Source organism: Sabethes cyaneus, chromosome 1, assembly GCF_943734655.1.
Source record: "Sabethes cyaneus chromosome 1, idSabCyanKW18_F2, whole genome shotgun sequence".
Classification (NCBI taxonomy): domain Eukaryota; kingdom Metazoa; phylum Arthropoda; class Insecta; order Diptera; family Culicidae; genus Sabethes; species Sabethes cyaneus.
The window spans coordinates 78,773,616-78,792,573 of NC_071353.1; the positions used below are offsets into that span (position 1 = coordinate 78,773,616).

The following is an 18,958-nucleotide window of genomic DNA, read 5'->3' on the forward strand; positions in this document are numbered from 1 at the left end:
AAGCTGGACGGATACGATGGGCAGGACATGTTGCAAAAACGCCGGACAACTACCCTGCAAAGATGGTGTTCGCCTCAATCCGGTAGGAACAAGACGACCTGGAGCGCAGCGAGCAAGATGGTTAGACCAGGTGGAGCAGGATCTGGCGGAGAGTGCTCGGTGTCCGGGGAATTGGAGAGCGGTAGCCCTCAACCGAGTTACATGGAGAAACTTTGTTCAACAGGCTTTGTCTTAGGACGGCAAGCCTTAAATGCGCAATGTTGTTTTAAAACAACATATAAATGAAAATGTTATAAATGTTATAAATGAATTTTTTCAGCGTGCGCATTTAAGGGTTAAAATAGGTTCTTTTTACTATGCGATATAAAACATTTAACTTACCTGTAAGTCTTTGCCCACGTTATAAAATTTGGAAAATTAATCATGCAGGCCACGACTAATAACAAAAACATCGTGAAGTGAAAATGTATGCAATTCAAACAATGGTGAATGCTATCGTATTCCTTTTGATTATTTGCACTAGATGTAGTAGCATTTTCATCGTCTATAAATAATATTTATTTTTATGAACGCTGTCATAAATACACCAATTATCTTACCTAGACGATTGCTTTGATCTTTATTGCCAATGTCTTTTCTGCTGCATATATTTTGGACTTCTCTACCGAAATAATTTGCTGCGTTTTGTGCAATTTTGTGGACGCAGTTCTCCAGATATTCCTCATACATTTTGGTAATCTGAAATGTATATATACATTTGAGCCGTTCCGAATTATAGTGGTCTATTGACCATCTAGTTAATTTTACAAGAGACGCAATTGTCTAGAAAACTCTATAATAAATTCTATACTATTATTTTCTCCAAACCAAGTGTTCTAAAGTGTAGTGTATAAAGTGATTCAATATGAGAATACATTAAAATCCCAAGTTTTGTCAAAATATGCGATTTATTAACACCAATGTACATAGACCACTATGATTTCATATATATTTTTACCGAAATCTCCGAAACGTTCCGCAGCATAGTGGTCTATATCCATGGTACCGCCATCCGAGGTGAGATTGTGCCACGGGGGTGAGATTGTGCCAAAAACCAAAAATGTTTATTTGTGAAAATTTATTATATCTATAGGAACTTGTGACCCAAATTCAAAATGATGATGAACATAACATATTTATTCATAACTTAGAATGGAACACAGATAATATTAGCAAACTATTCAGCCTAAACAGGGTTTCGAAGTTCGCGATCAAAAATACTCGGAAATAACGCTCGAAAAAATGTCCCGCATAAACCAACCCAAACAAAAAATCGCATCAAATTGCTATTTTGAAGGTATATAAACTAATTATTTACAATGTATTGAAAGGTTATTATGCGTTGGATAAGTTTTGATTACGAAAATAATATTTTTCGAAACTTTGTACTTTTCGAGCTTCACGGAGGTGAGATTGTGCCAAGCCATACTGATCGATCCAATTTGTGGATTTCACATACACAACAAAAATACGTCAGTATACACCAGTACACTCACATTCTATACTATTGAGCACAATATTTTGACAGACTAGATTGCATCATCCATTTTGGAGCAAACAGCATCATAGGTCTGCTAAATAATTTAAACTAATTTTTACTTTTTGTCTAGAAATTTCAAATACTTTGAATAAACACTCTAAAATAAGACGAATGTATTATACCGTGTATAAACTGCCAGTTTTAAGGAGGAGGTAGGCGAGTGGGATAGGCCACATGTTCTGCGGCCGCAGGTTCTCGAACGAAGTAATGGTTACTTTTGTTAAATGATCAAATAGGTATGCCCCCTTAGGATACACCCCTTCATATATCTCCCCCTTGTTAACCCTAGAAACGCTACTGGCTATATAAAGGCTGTTCATTGACTACGAACTCATTTTTAGTAATTTCAGACCTCCCCGGGTTATTTTCGTTCACACTTTTTGTATGATGCGTTATTTTTGGCCAAGCCCCTGCCCCTGATAGTCCACTTAGGTCATGGACGGCCCCATATGAACTACTTTATACTGATATTTATGTGTATTGTTTATAAACAGGCTAATGTTCACTGTTTAGGTTTTTTGCATAACTTTATGTTTATGGAATATTGTGTTCTGATTCCATTAAGGCGGTCGAGCGTCCTTGTTGGAGTCTATGAGCATATGGGAATTGACTTAATTGGTTCCAACATGGAACAAGTCGTGATGCTGACCGTACTTCAGGGTGGTATGGAAAATAGCGCAGGATTGTCTCACTACGTGGCGCTGGAGTATATGTAATATTTTTATACAGGCTGTATTTTGCACTGCTGACTGTCCAGAAAGTTGCGGTCTTCGGGAAGGTTATTCGAATGACTGCGGGCTTTAAGATAATACAAAAATAGTACAGAGTTGTCTCACTACTACAAGGCTATGAGAAATAGTTCATGAAAAAATAATTTTACTCTTGGTTTTACATGAGAAATTGGAGGCTGCTTGCTTCAAAACGTTGTCTCTGGATCGGCAAGAAATACTTTTGTGTTTGTGTTTCTTATGTAAAAAAATCTGTGGAATACGATAGAGTCGGAATTTTTGAGACCAAATTGTATTCAATGAGAGAAAAATAGAACTTTAGTTTTCAAATCGAATTAAAAAATATTTGGCAGCACTGGTGCTAAAAAATACCATCTTGTTCGAATTCGTTGGGCAATTTTCTTTGAAAATATGAAAATAGTATTTTTCTAGACTTAATATTTCCGGAGATATGAGCAAAAGAAAATTAGCCGATTTGACGAAAACAAGGCTTGTCCTGATAAAAGGAGGGCGCCCATAGAGGGAGGGGGAGTCCAATCGGCACCAAACTTGGGAGCTTTGCTTTTTGACCCGGAACGAACATTCTGACCGAATTTGGTAAAAATCCCAGAAGGTTGATTACACAGGTCACGGCCACTTGGCGTGGAATGACCCAAATCTATACCTATAAAGAAGGATTTCTGTCTGTCTGTCTGTCTGTCTGTCCTGTGTTCCTTATAGAATCAAAAACTACTGAACCAATCGGCGTGAAAATTTGCATGTAGAGGTTTTTGGGGCCAGGAAAGGTTTTAGTGATGCTTAGAGACCCCTCCCCCCACTAAGAGGGGGGGCTCCCATACAAATGAAACACAAATTTCTGCATAACTCGAGAACTAATCAAGCAAATAGAACCAAATTTGGCATGTGGGTGTTTTCGGTGACAAGAATTTATTCTAGGGTAATTTGAGACCCCTCCCCTCTTTATAAGGGGAATTATAACTCCTCTCCCCTTTAAGAGGGGGGGTTTCCATACAAATTTCCTCATAACTCGAGAACTAATCAAGCAAATGGAACCAAATTTGGCATGTGAAAGTTTTCGAGGGCAAGAAAATTTTCTATGTTGAATTAGGACCCCTCCTCACTTTAAGAGGGGGGGCTCCTGTACAAATGAAATACCAATTTCCTCATAACTCGAGAACTAATCAAGCAAATGGAACCAAATTTGGCATGTGTGTGTTTTTGGAGACAACATTTTTTTCTATGATGAATTCGGACCCCCCCCCACTTTAAGTGGGGGGGGGGGGGCTCCTATACAAACGAAATACAAATTTCCTTATAACTCGAGAGCTAATCCAGCAAATGGAACCAAATTTGGCATGTAGGTGTTTTTGGAGGCAAGAATTTTTTCTATGATGAATAAGAACCTCTCCCCACTTTAGGAGGGGGGGGCTCCTATACAAATGAAATACAAATTTCCTCATAACTCGAGAACTAATCAAGCAAATAGAACCAAATTTGGCATGTGGGTGTTTTCGGTGACAAGAATTTATTCTATGGTAAATTGAGACCCCTCCCTCTTTATAAGGGGAATTGTAACTCCTCTCCCCTTTAAGAGGGGGGGCTTCCATACAAATTTCCTCATAACTCGAGAACTAATCAAGCAAATGGAACCAAATTTGGTATGTGAAGGTTTTCGAGGGCAGGAAAATTTTCTACGGTGAATTAGGACCCCTCCCCAATCTAAGAGGGGGGGCTCCTGTACAAATGAAATACAAATTTCCTCCTAACTCGAGAACTAATCAAGCAAATAGAACAACATTTGGCATGTGGGTGTTTTTTTTGGTGACAAGAATTTATTCTATGGTGAATTGAGACCCCTCCCCTCTTTATAAGAGGAATTATAACTCCTCTCCCCTTTAAGAGGGGGGGCTTCCATACAAATTTCCTCATAACTCGAGAACTAATCAAGCAAATGCAACCAAATTTGGCATGTGAAGGTTTTCGAGAGCAAGAAAATTTTCTATGGTGAATTAGGACCCCTCCCCACTTTAAGAGGAGGGGCTCCTGTACAAATGAAATACAAATTTCCTCATAATTCGAGAACTAATCAAGCAAATGGAACCATATTTGGCATGTGGGTGTTTTTGGAGGCAACCATTTTTCCCATTATGAATTAGGACTTCTTACCTTTTTAGGAGGGGGGGGGGGCTCCCATTCAAACGAAATACAAATTTGCTCATAACTTTAGAACTAATCAAGCAAATGGAACCAAATTTGGCATGTGAGAGTTTTAGATGGCAGAATTTTTTTTCTGTGGTGTATTACGACCCCTTTCCCTTTTAAGAGGGTGGGCTCCCATACAAATGAAATACAAATTTCCTTATAATTTGAGTACTAATCAAGCAAATGGAACCAAATTTAGCATGTAGGAGATTTTTGAGTCTTGAATTTATTTTATGATAGTTAGATACCTCTCACCCCTGTGGTAGGGGGATATCGACTCTCATACAAATAAAACAGAAATTTTTGCGAAACTCAAAAACTAATGCAACTCGAGAAATTCGAGACTCTTCCATAAAACATTAATCAATAACAAGACCACAAAAACTATCTATAGTAACACTAGATCATTCAGGACGAGCCGGTCGCGAGTGTTGCCGGTGACCCGCCGTCGGAAGCGCCGCCCAGTGGGGGGCTTGCAAAACTCGAGATAGTGACAAAGATCATCCGAGATTCATGATTTATGTACAACACAGGTTAATTTGTGGCAAATTTTGACGAAATGGCGAACATCATAGTTTGTTTATAAAGTGCTGTGATTATTTTCAACCAATTACGTGTGAAATTTTGCGTGCACATTAGATATTTCGTATCAAAAGTGTACATAAAGTGATTTAAATCAGGATAAGTACAAGTGCAGTAGCAATTGCTACTTATTTTGGTTAAATTTTATTATTTTAATCCCGCCACGGCCGGTTGCCGTCGGTGCTGGTTATTGTTTTTTTTTAGCATCCACTGAGTAGTAGGCAAAATGGAATGCGCAAAGTGTAAGGAGATACTGCTGATCAATGATTTGGTTTGTTGCTGTCAATGCAGTGAGAGATTTCACTCGCGCTGTGTTGGAATTGGTAATTCAACAACGAAATTGATCAACGCAAGCGAAAATGTTCTGTACAAGTGTAATAATTGCCTATCAGTTCAGAGTTGTGACGAGTTGAATGTATCGGTTTTGGATGTCATTGTATTAAGAGACGAGATGAAAAAACTCTCGGCCTCCATTGCAGATATCCAAAGCAACATTGCTACTCAGATAGGTAACGCGTTGAAAATCGGAATAGAAGAATTGAGCTTAAATGTAAATGGTACTATAAATAGAAAGTTGCCGATTTTGAAACTTTATTTAGTGAAAAATTGGAAAACATGACTAGTACCATTTTAGAAAATAAACGTGAAAAGGATTCAGTTGCGATGAATAGGGAGGTATCGGATACGGTTGATATTAGCCGAAACCCAGTTAAAAAGGGTAAAAAGCGTAAATTAAATGATGACGTTAATGAAAGTAATGACGAAAGAATTACTTACGCGAACGTTTTGAGCGGTAAGGCAAAGAAACGTAAGGCTGGTCCGGTCATTGTTATCAAACCGAAAGAGTCCACCCAAAGCAGTGAAGTTACGCGGGATTTTTTGAAATCAAATTTAGATCCGAAAACACACAAAATTAGTAACTTTAAAAACGGAAAAGATGGCTCTGTTATTGTTGAGTGTGTAACTAAAGATAATGTGGAGGCGGTGAAAAATGGCATTGAAGATAATCTGGGCGAAAGCTATATAGCTGTTGTTCCCACACCTCCGGTGCCAAGATTAAAGGTTGTGGGAATGAGTGATCAATATTCCTCTGAAGTCTTTATTGATTTTTTGAAAAGTCAAAATGAAGATTTCGCAATTGATACAGTCAAGGTTTTAAGTACATATGAAAATCCTCGCATGAAGTATAATAAATATAATGCTATAATTGAAGTCGACATAAGGACGTACAATGTTTTATTATCGGCGAAGAAAGTAAATATTGGATGGGATCGGTGCCCAATTATTCCCGCGATAAATGTGCTTAGATGCTTCAAATGCGGCGAATTTGGCCACAAAAGCACGGATTGTAAAAATAATGAAACGTGTTCTTTGTGTAGCGAACATCACAGAACATCTGAATGTACATCTACTGTTTTGAAATGCGCTAATTGTTGTAAGTTTAATAAGGAACGTAGAATGAATTTGGACTTTAACCACGCTGCATCCAGCGCGGACTGTCCAGTTTATAAAAGATTGTATGAACAAAAAAAAGATAGCTTGCATTTCAATAAGTAGCAATCAAGATCCAGTAAGAATGTCAACAAATGTGATATTATTTACGTAAATATTGCTGGTTTACCTACAAACTACGTAGCATTACGTCAGGTTGTAGAAGAACAATGTCCATTTATGGTATTTTTATCAGAAACACATATTACAGATATGGATGCTTTTGAGCAATATGCTATACCTGGATACAAAGTCGTTGCCTGTTTATCACATTCTAGACACACTGGCGGTATTGATATATATGTCAAAGAATCAATTCAATTCAGGGTTTGTAATAATGAAGCAATGGAGGGAAACTGGTTCTTAGGCATAACAGTGGAAAGTGGCATGAAGATGGGTAACTATGGTGTTGTTTATCACTCTCCCAGTTTTAGTGACCAGCGATTCATGCAAATATTGGAAAGCTGGTTCGAGATATTTCTTGATAGCAGCAAATTCAATATGATTGCTGGTGACTTTAACATAAACTGGCGTGATAACTACAGTTCGAGGCATTTGAAGCGATTAGTTGAATTTTTTAATTTGAAACAAATTATAAACGATCATACGCGTATTTCCAGACACAGCAAAACTCTTATTGACCATGTGTATACTAATTTTGATTCGGTTCGTGCAGATGTGAATTCTGACTTGAAAATCACAGATCACGAGACTATCGTTGTTAGTATTTGCCATAATATGAACAGCGAGAGTAACTTAGTCAAACTTAGGTGCTGGAAAAATTACTCGAAACGTAAGATTACTGATCTTCTTGCGAGAAATCTAGATTTTTCATTATACGAGAACCTTGATGAAAAAACGGCTGGTCTTACTGACCTACTGAAAGCTTGTACCAATGAGTTGGTTCAACAAAAGAATGTTGTGATTGAGAATTCTAACAGCTGGTACAATCTGGATCTCCTGCGTCTTAAACGTAAGAGGGACAAATGGTACAAGAAGTTCCGTAGAACTAACAGTAGCTATCATTGGTACAAGTATACGGAAATGCGAAATACATATTCACAATCTCTGATCAAGACACGGAGCGAATATTTACAGAGGAAAATTGACCATCATAAAAACAACAGCAAAGAGCTATGGAAAATACTCAAATCATTGTTGAAACCCAGCGATTGCAAAGCGCGATCCATAACCTTTAACGGCACATTAGAATTTTCGGAAAGAGAAATCGCATCTAGGTTCAATGATTATTTTATCGATAGTATTTCAGCGATTAATCAGTCTATTGAATTGGTTGATGAGCCTGAAGAACTCAAGCAACCTTTCAATACTGACTGTACGTTTAGCAGATTTCGTCCAATCACGATAGAAGAGTTGAGAGATATTTGTTTTTCAATGGAAAAAACGGCTGGAATAGATAATGTTAACGCTAGAGTTATTCAAGATTACTTTGATGTCATTGGACACGACCTTCTTGGCCTAATCAATGAATCGTTGCAGACTGGGCACGTGCCTCAAGTTTGGAAGGAATCCTTAGTAGTTCCTATACAAAAAGTTGCTGGTACGATTAAAGCCGAAGAGTTTCGTCCCATCAATATGTTACACACACTAGAAAAAGTTTTGGAACTTGCTGTGAAAGGCCAACTGTTGAGTTATCTTAATTCTAATGATTTGCTAATACCAGAACAATCAGGATATCGGGAAAGTCATTCTTGTGAAACTGCATTAAATCTGGTGTTGGCGAAATGGAAAGAAAACATTGAGCGTAAAGATGCTATCGTTGCTGTGTTTCTGGATCTAAAACGCGCGTTTGAAACAATATCTAGGCCCTTGTTATTGCAAAGTATTAAGCGCTTTGGAATGGTGGGGACTGTTTACAAATGGTTTGAGAGCTATTTGTGTGACAGGACTCAGAGGACTATTTTTAATAATTTTATTTCTGACCCCGTGGGTAATACTCTTGGAGTGCCCCAAGGGAGTGTCTTAGGGCCTATTTTATTTATTATGTATATCAATGACATGAGACGAGTGTTACGTTTTTGTGATATTAACCTTTTTGCCGATGATACTGTACTATTTATTGCAGCTAAGAAACTCGATAATGTTACAGCACACTTGAATGAGGATTTACGTTCGCTGAGCAGATGGTTGAAATTCAAACAACTAAAGCTAAACATCAGTAAGACTAAATTTATGGTAGTCTCGCGAAACCGCGTAAATGAAGATGTCTCTGTGGAAATTGATGGTGAGACAATTGAACGCGTACGAGAAATCAAGTATCTTGGCGTTATTATTGATGATAAACTAAAGTTCGATGTACACATTGACAATGTCATCAAGAAAATTGCCAAGAAATACGGAATTCTCTGTCGTTTGAAGAAAGATTTGAACACTTTTAGTAAGATTCATCTCTATAAATCAATCATCTCTCCACACTTAGACTTTTGCGCTTCCATTTTGTTCTTGGCAACTGAAACACAAATATCGAGATTACAGCGCTTGCAAAATAAAGTAATGCGGTTGATTTTAAGATGCAATAGATTCACTCCCTCGGCGCTAATGCTGGATGCTTTGCAATGGTTATCGGTAAAGCAGCGCATTGTATTCTTGACGTTGGTGTTCATTTTTAAAATAGTGAATGGATTGCTGCCTCGATATTTGTGTAATCGAATTGTAAGAGGGAGTGATATTCATAGATATAAAACTAGAAGCGCCTTAGAAATTAGAACACCAAATTTTATATCATGTGCTTCACAGAATTCATTGTTTTTCAAAGGTATTAATTTATTCAATTCGATGCCTACTCACATTAAACGTGCGACAACGCTGACCGAGTTCAAAAGGCAATGTATTTCACACGTCAAAGCTGTGTTTTGAACAGTTTTAAATTTTTTTTTTTGGTATTTCATGTTTTAGCCTGACGAAGTTTATAAAACGGATAATTTTGCATGGACACCAATATAGCTTTTTAGTAATTATTGAAGAGAGTAAAAACTATTATGTTCTACTAGATGATGATGATGGATTTCGTAATTGTTGTTAGTAGTTAAAAAAAAAAGAGTAGTCTACGAAGGTTTGAGCTTCGCGCGCGGTGCACAGATATAAAGGACTGAATGCTTTGGTTGATTGTTGATTGTTAACTGTGTTGGCAATTTACAATTATTTAAAAGACTTTTCAGCTGTCAAGTTGTACTCGTCAGATTATTCAGGAAGATTAGAACATTTCTGAAAGCTATTAGGGGTAGAATTTCCTAGCTGGTCAAGGTTCTTTTCGGGTGGGAAATTGCTTTGACTGCCCTGGGTGGGAATATCCTTATAAATTTAATGCTTGGTAAGCAGTTTGACTTATGCTTTGCTTGCTGTTAATGGCGGGAATGGCTTCGTCTGGACTGCTTAGCTCAGCAACGGATTACACTGGATGTTAGCTTAATGTAAATGTTGAATATCCCTTGTTCGCTGAAAGTTGTGTAATGATTGTACTGGGTATTCTAGCTTGAATGACTTGAGAATTTAATTGTTCGTAGTCATGCTAGTGTTAGCCATTAGAAATTTGCTAAAGGAATTTGTATCTGTGTGAAAAAAACCAGTCCGTTTTTTTTTTGTTTTCCTGCTTTATTTTTATAATAATTATCATATAGATAAATCGTCTACCTCAAACCTCCGTAGGGGTAAGAGGTGGGCCCATCATCATCATCATCATCATCATGTTCCTTATAGTATCGAAAACTACTGAACCAATCGCCGCGAAAATTTTCATTTAGAGGTTTTTGGAACCAGGAAAGGTTCTTGTGATAGTTAGAGACCCCTCCCCCCACTAAGAGGGGAGGCTCCCATACAAATGAAACACAAATTTCTGCATAACTCGAGAACTAATCAAGCAAATGGAATAAAATTTAGCATATGGGTGTTTTTGGAGACAAGCATTTTTTCTATGCTGAATGGATAGCCCTCCCCTGCTTAGGAGGGGAATTATGACCCCTCCCCTTTTTAAGAGGGGGGCATTTCCTCATAACTGGAGAATTAATCATGCAAATGGAACCAAATTTAGCAGGTGAAGGTTTTTGGAGGCAAGAATTTTTTCTATGGTGAATTAGGACCCCTTACCTTTTTAGGAAAGGAGGCTCCCATACAAATGAAATACAAATTTCCTCATAACTCCAGAACTAATCAAGCAATGGAACCAAATTTAGCATATGGGTGTTTTTGTAGGCAATTTTTTTGTCTACGGTGGGGGAGGCTCCTATACAAATGAAATGCAAATATACTCATAACTAGAGAGCTAATCAAGCAAATGGAACCAAATTAGGCATGTAACCCCCCCCCCTCCCCCCCCCGGAGGTCTCCGTAGCCGCAAGGTTATCGAATCTGCTTTGACAAGCAAGTGGTCGTGGGTTCGAATCTTAGTAGAAACAAGCTATACAGTGTCAAGTGACTTTAGCATGGGTTTATTCTCAGGCCCCTCCATTTACCCTTCCTTAATGCTGAATTCTATATTTACCTCCTGACGCCTCTTGACAATGCAAATGTCCCTCCTATAGTTAAGTGTACTGGTCAGATCAGAGGTACGAATCAGTCCTCGCCAGGAACGGCTATAATATGGGATAGTACTGGCAGCGAGGAATAAGTGGGTAAAGTTGATCAAGCTTTGAAGGAAGGGCATACACACAAGCACGCATAAAATTTAATAAGCATATCGCTCATTTAATAGCGATTATAGCAAAAAGGAATGCAGTGCAGGTCATACAGCAAACACCCGGGCGATATCACAATAGATCAACTATACTGGTCGCAGTGATGAGTCCACACATGAAAAAAAGGCATGTGGGGGGTTTGAAGGCAGGAATTTTTTTATGATGATTTGAGACCCCTCACCCCTGTGGTAGGGGGATAAGGATTCTCATACAAATACAACAGAAATTTTTGCGTAACTCAAAAACTAATCGAACTCGAGAAATTTTAGACTATTTCATAAAACATTAGTCAATAACAAGACCACCAGAAACCAGGCTTGTCCTGCACTCAGTGAACTTATTTTGCTTTTTTAACCGTAGCACCTCAGCCAAGCAAAATACGAAAATATTATGTATGGGGCATTTATAGTGCAGCGTCAGTGCCCAGTACGGGTAACATTGACCACCGGTGACCGCGACGGTTACCATTGACCGAAGCTGCGCGACAGCGAAAGTTTTACCTTTCTGTACGGCTGTAAGGTTTATTTCTATGCCAGGCTCAGGGGCAAGCGTAAATGTTTACACATGGAAAATAACAACCATTGTACGTCGAACGTGCGATGGGAGTTAGCTTAGTACATGTGTGAGAGGTTTCGCGCGCCAACTGAAACTCTCATAGAACTTAAGTTCCGCTCTACTCTCTCTTTGTTTTTCTCAGCAGCTGCTCTAGTACTTCTTGCTACGAGCAATTAAAAGCTGTTATAAATACGGGCGGCAACGCCACGAGCAGGGGTCAGATAAGAATGATAATTTAAAACCTCAAGTGGAGAGTGGATCCCCCGGTGGGGGATTCAGATTCGGGTTGTTGTGTTTTGGAAGCTACACAATTACTCAGCTTACAACAGTTTCAACGTGGTTTTCAGATTAGTTAGTGACTTACTGTGTAATTTATTTATCGAGATACATTATTTTTGAATTTCAAATAAATGTCAGATTCAACTACATAACCATTCTTAATAGTACTTAGACTGAGTGGGATTCAGCTACAATAGAGTAAATTATTATCCATAAGATTGCTGAACTAAGTATTGCTCTATCTTAAGTATTTACGGCGCACTCCCAGTTCACACTGGCATCGCACCTTGGTGCACCAGCTCACCTCTATTTAAGTTTATTTATTTTCCCAGATCTACTGACCTCTATTACTTTCCTTCAGTTGGGTCACCCCTGCGAAATGGTATTTTCTACGAAAACATTTTCCGTGAAATGGTACATCCCGCGTAAGGTTTTTCGCGAAATGGTATTCTGCGAAACTCTATATTCCGTGTTATGGTCAACCGAGAATCGGTGTTCCGCAAAATGGTATTCGGCGAAATGGTTTGTAATGACGGCGAATATTTAAATGCTATCCGCTTTATTTTATCTGGCTAAGCAATTGGGGGAGGTGTTTTCTATTTTACTGTTAGAATAATTTGTATAATAAAACACCCATGAACTCCTCAGAAACTTGCAAAAGTCGAGATTGTTTGATTTGATTTGTCTTTAATGATTTGAAGGCTTTGCCCGTTATCAAACTTAAAAAATATATGGGTCATTCCACGTCAAGTGACCGAGAAAAAGTACAAACTTGTAATTGACCTTCTCGGATTTTTACCAAACTCGGCCAGATTGTTCGTTTTGGGTCAAGAAGCAAAAATCCCAAGGATGGATTTTCTCTCGATTTTTGGGAACCCCCCCTTTTATTAGAAAAAGCATCATTTTCGTCCATTTCGCCTATTTTCTTTTGTTTATATCTTCGTAAATATTCAGTTTAGAAAAAAAACTCTGTTCTACATTTTCATGGGAAATCATCTGAAAAATCCGAAAAAAATATTAGTTTTTTAGGGCAGTGCCGCCAAATACTTTTATTTTCGATCTGAAAACTAAATTTGTATTTTTCTCTCAATGAGTACAATTTGATCTCAAAAATTTCAACACCATCGTGTTGCTCAGACTTTTTTACATAAGAATCACTCAAAACCTCGAGGTGTTCCGTCCCGTTCTCGAGATATAGCGTTTTGAAATAAACAATTCCCAATTTTTCAAGTAAAATCACAAACAAAATAAAATTTCCTAGCAATAAGCAAATAGCAAAATATAGCAGAATGATTCTGGTTTAATCTAAAGCAATATTGCGCTGTTGTGAAAGCACATAAACAGTATATCATACAACTAAAGTTTCTTTTTGAGCGTCTTAGCAGAATACGAAAATTGAGTGAACGAAAAGTCAAACAAACAATTCCTAGATTATCATGCATACAACCATGTGAGATGGCTAGCAGCAAAGGTGGCACAGTGTCAAATGTGCAACAATACCATTCACTTGTGCAAAGCAAAATGCAAAAAAAATTGTCAATGCCTAATTGCTTTAATCGAAAATCTGTATTGTATTGACGAAATGAGCAGTATATATCATTGTTTAGGTTTCTATATAATTCATATGAAATAAATTATTTAAATTAGATCTTTCGATAAATCCCGTTATGAGTAGGCGTTAAATAATTGCAATCTAAATGTAAAATTCTTGTTGACCGCAGAATGTTGCGAAGAAAAGGAAATATTGAAGGATCGCTTCCTGTCAGCAGCATCTATTCCTGGTATCAGATCTATGCATGCCGCAGTTCCTGTTAGTACCAACTCTGTTAAAATGAAAACGGTTTCCGAATCAAATTTAGGGACTACCTATAAAGTATCAAAAAATAAGCAGAACAGGCACAAGGAAGTAATTATTTGGAGAAATAAAAATATATTAATACTGTCAATACTGATATGAAATATTGATATGGATTTATAATGTTCCAATACTAGTGAAAATGGTAAAGTTGGCATCACTGTTAGGAAAAACTATATTATATTCTTGAATGAAAGAAAAATCGAAACTACAAAACAAACTACAATTCGAAAACAGACATTTATGAAGCCTTCAAGTAGAAGGTAAAAAGCGTATCTATTGAATCAAAGCTAATAGTGGAATTTTATTGTGAAAATAGGTTTGACTTTTCTTTCACTCAACTTTCGTATTCTGCTAAGACGCTCAAAAACAAACTTTTGTTATATGATATACTGTTTATGTGCTTCCACAACAGCGCAATGTTGCTTTAGTTTAATCCAGATTAATTTTGCTTTTTTTGTTATTTGCTTATTGCTAGGAAGTTTCATTTTGTTTACAATTTTACATGAGAAATTGGGAATTGTTTGTTTCAAAACGCTATATCTCGAGAACGGGACGGAACACCTCGTGGTTTTGAGTGATTCTTATGTAAAAAAGTCTGAGGAACACGATGGTGTTGAAATTTTTGAGATCAAATTGTACTCATTGAGAGAAATATATAAATTTAGTTTTCAGATCGAAAATAAAAGTATTTGGCAACACTGCCGCAAAAAAACTAATAATTTTTTCGGATTTTTCAGACGATTTCCCATGAAAATGTAGAGAAAAGTTTTTTTTCTAAATTGAATATTTACGAAGATATAAGCAAAAGAAAATAGGCAAATTTGACGAAAATGATGCTTTTTCTAATAAAAGGGGTGGTTCCCAAAAATCGAGGGAAAGTCCAATCAGCCCCAAACTTTGGATTTTTGCTTCTTGACCCAAAACGAACAATCTGGCCGAGTTTGGTGAAAATACGAGAAGGTCGATTACAGGTGACTCGGACACTTGACCCATATAAATACATATAAATAAAAATTACTTATAAACATTACATAGAATTGTTGAAATATTGCCTGAGACTAGATTTTAATTGAGCGCTGGACATATTAACAGAAATGACAGGTTGAAGATCATCGTAGATAGCCATTATCAAGCATGGAAAAATTCGTTCACTCACATTATTTTTGGTGAATATATTGCTTGCTTCGAAGTATTCGGGTGACAGTTCGGCGATGTGTGGGATGGATCTGTAGATCTGTTCGTCTGGTAGATTATTACATGGGCTCGTATTGGACGGTTATATGGACGTTGGCGGCGTGTGTGTCGTTTGAATACACGATGACGGTTTATTTTGTAGATAATCCTGTGATGGCATGCTCTGTACTGGTGGTGGGCTCTGCGGGGCTGGCATGTTGCGTACTGGTACTGCGGGGCTGGCGGGCGGTGGTGATCGGGTGTTTGGTTTGCGGTTGGTGATTGATTAACGACGATTGGGGTGTTTTGATTCACATATCGGTTCCAGCATCTGTTGATGAGTCTGGCTGGGTAGTCATTGCGCTGTAGATGTGTTCTAATGATGGTGTATTTCTGCGTGGTGGTATAGTCCGTGGACAACTTATCAACACGCGTGATAAAGTTGATAGCGGTGTTCATTTTCTGGCTTAACGGGTGGAACGAGTGGTAGTTCATAAGTCTACCTGAGGCTATACTTTTGGTGTACCATTGCGTGCGACCATGTTGTTTTTGCGGATTAGTAGCATATCTAAATATGGTAATTGCATGTCCTTTTCTTCTTCGCAGGTGAACTGTAGCATTGGGTGGTAATTGTTGAAGGATTTGAGTATTTGTGCACTTTATCTTGTTGAACGGCTAGGAATAAATCATCTACATATTTTTTTACTATAGTTATGGGCGTGTCGGTTGTCCTGACTATGTAGTCTATTAGCGTATCCTTTACGATTTCGGCTAGAATGGGTGAGAGCGGATTCCCCATAGCAGTTCCGCTGACTTGCTGATAGTATTTATTATCGAATTGAAAGTAACTGCATTCCATACAAAACGTGACCATCTCTAGATAGATATCTAAACAAATGTTGGTGTTTGTCCTGATCTATTGCCAGTTGTCTATTATTGCTTTCGTCACTAAATCTTGTGGGATGTTGGTAAATAGTGAGATCACATCGAGAGAAATCATGATGTGATTTTGTGGCAGTGTGACTGAGTAATGAATTGGCAGAACGTAAACGAGTCTTTAACGTTGTACGGACTTAAAGACTACAAAATATAGTCGAAACGTCGGAGAAAGTACTAAATCTGTTCTGATTTATTAAGACTGACAGCCGATAAAAATAAAATAAAATTTCACAGTCGACAAAACATACCCATATTCCTTCCTTTTTTTCATTATTTTGTCGCAATCCTTACATTGTTAAAGTCCTTAGTATTGTTTACTTGTTCAATCATAGGAAGTTTATCTATTAGATTCCTTCCTACAATTAGCTTTGCTGGAGTTGTGTTTGTTATTGAATGGGGTGTATTGCGATAATCTAAGAGAAAATCTTGTAAATCATTTTTCCAATCCCTCTACATTGCGATGCTAATTTTTACTGTCATCAATAGTGTCCTATTATGCCGCTCAACTAAACCGTTTTGGAATGGAATTGGATGGGGCATGCATGACTGTAACTCGGCTTAATTTACAAAAATACACTGAAGTTGCTTTTTACGCGGTTTTTTTATACGCGGTTTTTTACGCGACTATTTTTACGCGGTTTTCGGAATTTACGCGGTTTTTACGCGGTTTTCGGAATTTACGCGGTTTTTTTTACGCGGTTTTCGGAATTTACGCGGTTTTGATTTACGCGGGACGTATCCTGCGCGTAAAAAGCGACTTGAGTGTACATAAATTCATGTGATGTCCATTATCGAGGACCATTATCGCATTCGCATACGATTTCCGCCGGAAAACATTGTTCTTAATTTGAATATTTTAGCCTTTGCCGTGGTTGAAGTCATAATTTCAATTTCGGAATATCTTGAGAAGTAGTCAATCAACAACAACAACTCCATTAGTTACCTCAGTGAAATCTAATCCTAATGCCAGTTTACGCCAAGGACCTTCTGGCAAAACTGATCTTGTCATTGGTTCTATATTTTCTTTCGATACCAGTGTATCTTTAGACATATTCGTGAATCATAATATCCATGCGATTCCACCAAACTTTTTGCCTTAATCATTTTTTTTCGGCTTCACATCCAAAGTGCGGTTCCTGCGCAAGTTGCAGAACTTTGGACTTTAATAGATGGCATTACGCTGCTATTCGTAACGCTGAGAAACTCCTGATTTCTCTGCAGAATTTCCGGAAAGCAAAGAGCCCTTCCCATTTTCAATAATGAAGAACGTCGTTTTGCAAGTGCGATTTCCAATAACCAGTTCCGCATCGACTTCTCCAAGAACTGTCAATCGACAGTTGGATCCATATCCCTGGAAAGTTTCATTGCTGCCTTTTCGCACATCGAATGCTTTAAATTCCACTTTCTTTAAAGTCTTCCAATCGCACTTGCAGTATATCAGGATATCTTCATCGGCACCAGTATCTACCACAAATTTAAGATTTGCACCACCAACAGCGGCTATTACTGTTCGTTTAGCAACCAGATGAAATAATTCATGAAACTTCACCGTATTAGTAATCTCATCAACTTCTCTTACAATTTTTTTTTTGTTCTAGCTTTTATCCTTAGACCGATTTTCAGTAAATTATAAATTCTTTTTTTTTTAATCTCGTTTATTTGATTTGGCTCTTTCGTGTTAACTTAAGTCTTTTATAAAAATATAACGGTAAGCACTGCTTATAACTTATGTTAGAAGGTATGATCGATACACCCGATTTACTGGGGTTAGTAGGTTTTTTACATTTTTCTTAACAGGAAGGCTGGGAAGGGTGGATTAAGGGTTTTATTGCAGTCTTTTGCGATGCTGCACATATATTGTAGTGTGTGGTTTCCTTTAGCAGTCAAATATATATGGCGTACTTCAGAACTGCGTAGCGTTTTGCTGTCTTCGGGGCATAACTACTGTCTTCAGTACATGTTAGTACCGCAGTGGGATGTGAGACGAGCGATCTGAGAAATAAATGTAGAGCTTTTTTTTAATTGTTATGTCAGCATTTTTCAGAAATTTGTATATGAGGCTCATATACTGGAGATCTCGGCTACCCAGAATATCTCGTACAGAGACGTAAGGTTGTCTTCCACGGGCCCGAAGGGAATCACTTAGCTTAGACCTAGCATCACAGAATTCGGCACACGACCAAACAACATGCTCGATGTCGTGGAAGCCATCGCCACAAACACAGTGGTTACTCTCTGCAAGCCCAATACGAAAGAGATGCGTGTTTAACGTGTAGTGATTGGACATAAGTCTAGACATCACGCGAATGAAATCTCTACTTACATTCAATCCCTTGAACCATGCTTTCGTCGATACCTTAGGAATGATGGAATATAGCCACCGTCCCAACTCATCTATATTCCATGATGTTTGCCAACTAATGAGCGACCTCTAACGAAGGGCACTATAAAATTCGTTATAAGCAATTGGTCTATCGTAAATAATGCCATCAATCGCACCCACCTTAGCTAAAGAATCAGCCTTCTCATTGCCCGGTATTGAGCAATGAGAAGAGACCCAGGCTAAGGTAACCTTAATTTTTTTATCAGTTAAAGCACTCAAAAGCTCCCGTATTTTCCCCAGGAAATACGGGGAGTGCTTTACCATCTTCATCGATCGCAGAGCCTCAATGGCACTGAGACTATCTGTGAAGATGAAGTAGTGGTCTGCGGGCATAGTTTCGATGATCCCAAGGGAGTATTGAATTGCAGCAAGTTCTGCGACGTACATGGACGCAGGAGCATCGAGTTTGTAGGAGGCAGTAAAGTTTTCGTTGAAGACACCGAAGCCAGTGGACTTGTCGAGGTAGGATCCGTCAGTGTAAAACATCTTATCGCAACT

The 18,958-nt window shown here is 38.0% G+C and overlaps 1 protein-coding gene across 3 annotated transcripts in view; it reads right to left on the bottom strand.

Annotated features, from left to right (window-relative positions):
• Positions 1 to 18,958, bottom strand: part of LOC128738976 (GPI inositol-deacylase) — a 666,126-nt gene that overhangs the window by 133,448 nt on the left and 513,720 nt on the right. For 2 of the 3 annotated variants that reach the window (XM_053834512.1, XM_053834504.1), the window contains 2 exons: positions 600 to 738; positions 382 to 544 (listed from right to left, as the gene is read on the bottom strand). The exons of the other annotated variant lie outside the window; for it this stretch is intronic. In XM_053834512.1, coding sequence (XP_053690487.1) covers positions 382 to 544; positions 600 to 738 — 302 coding nt within the window. The remainder of the gene's footprint in view (positions 1 to 381; positions 545 to 599; positions 739 to 18,958) is intronic. 3 annotated transcript variants of the gene reach the window in all.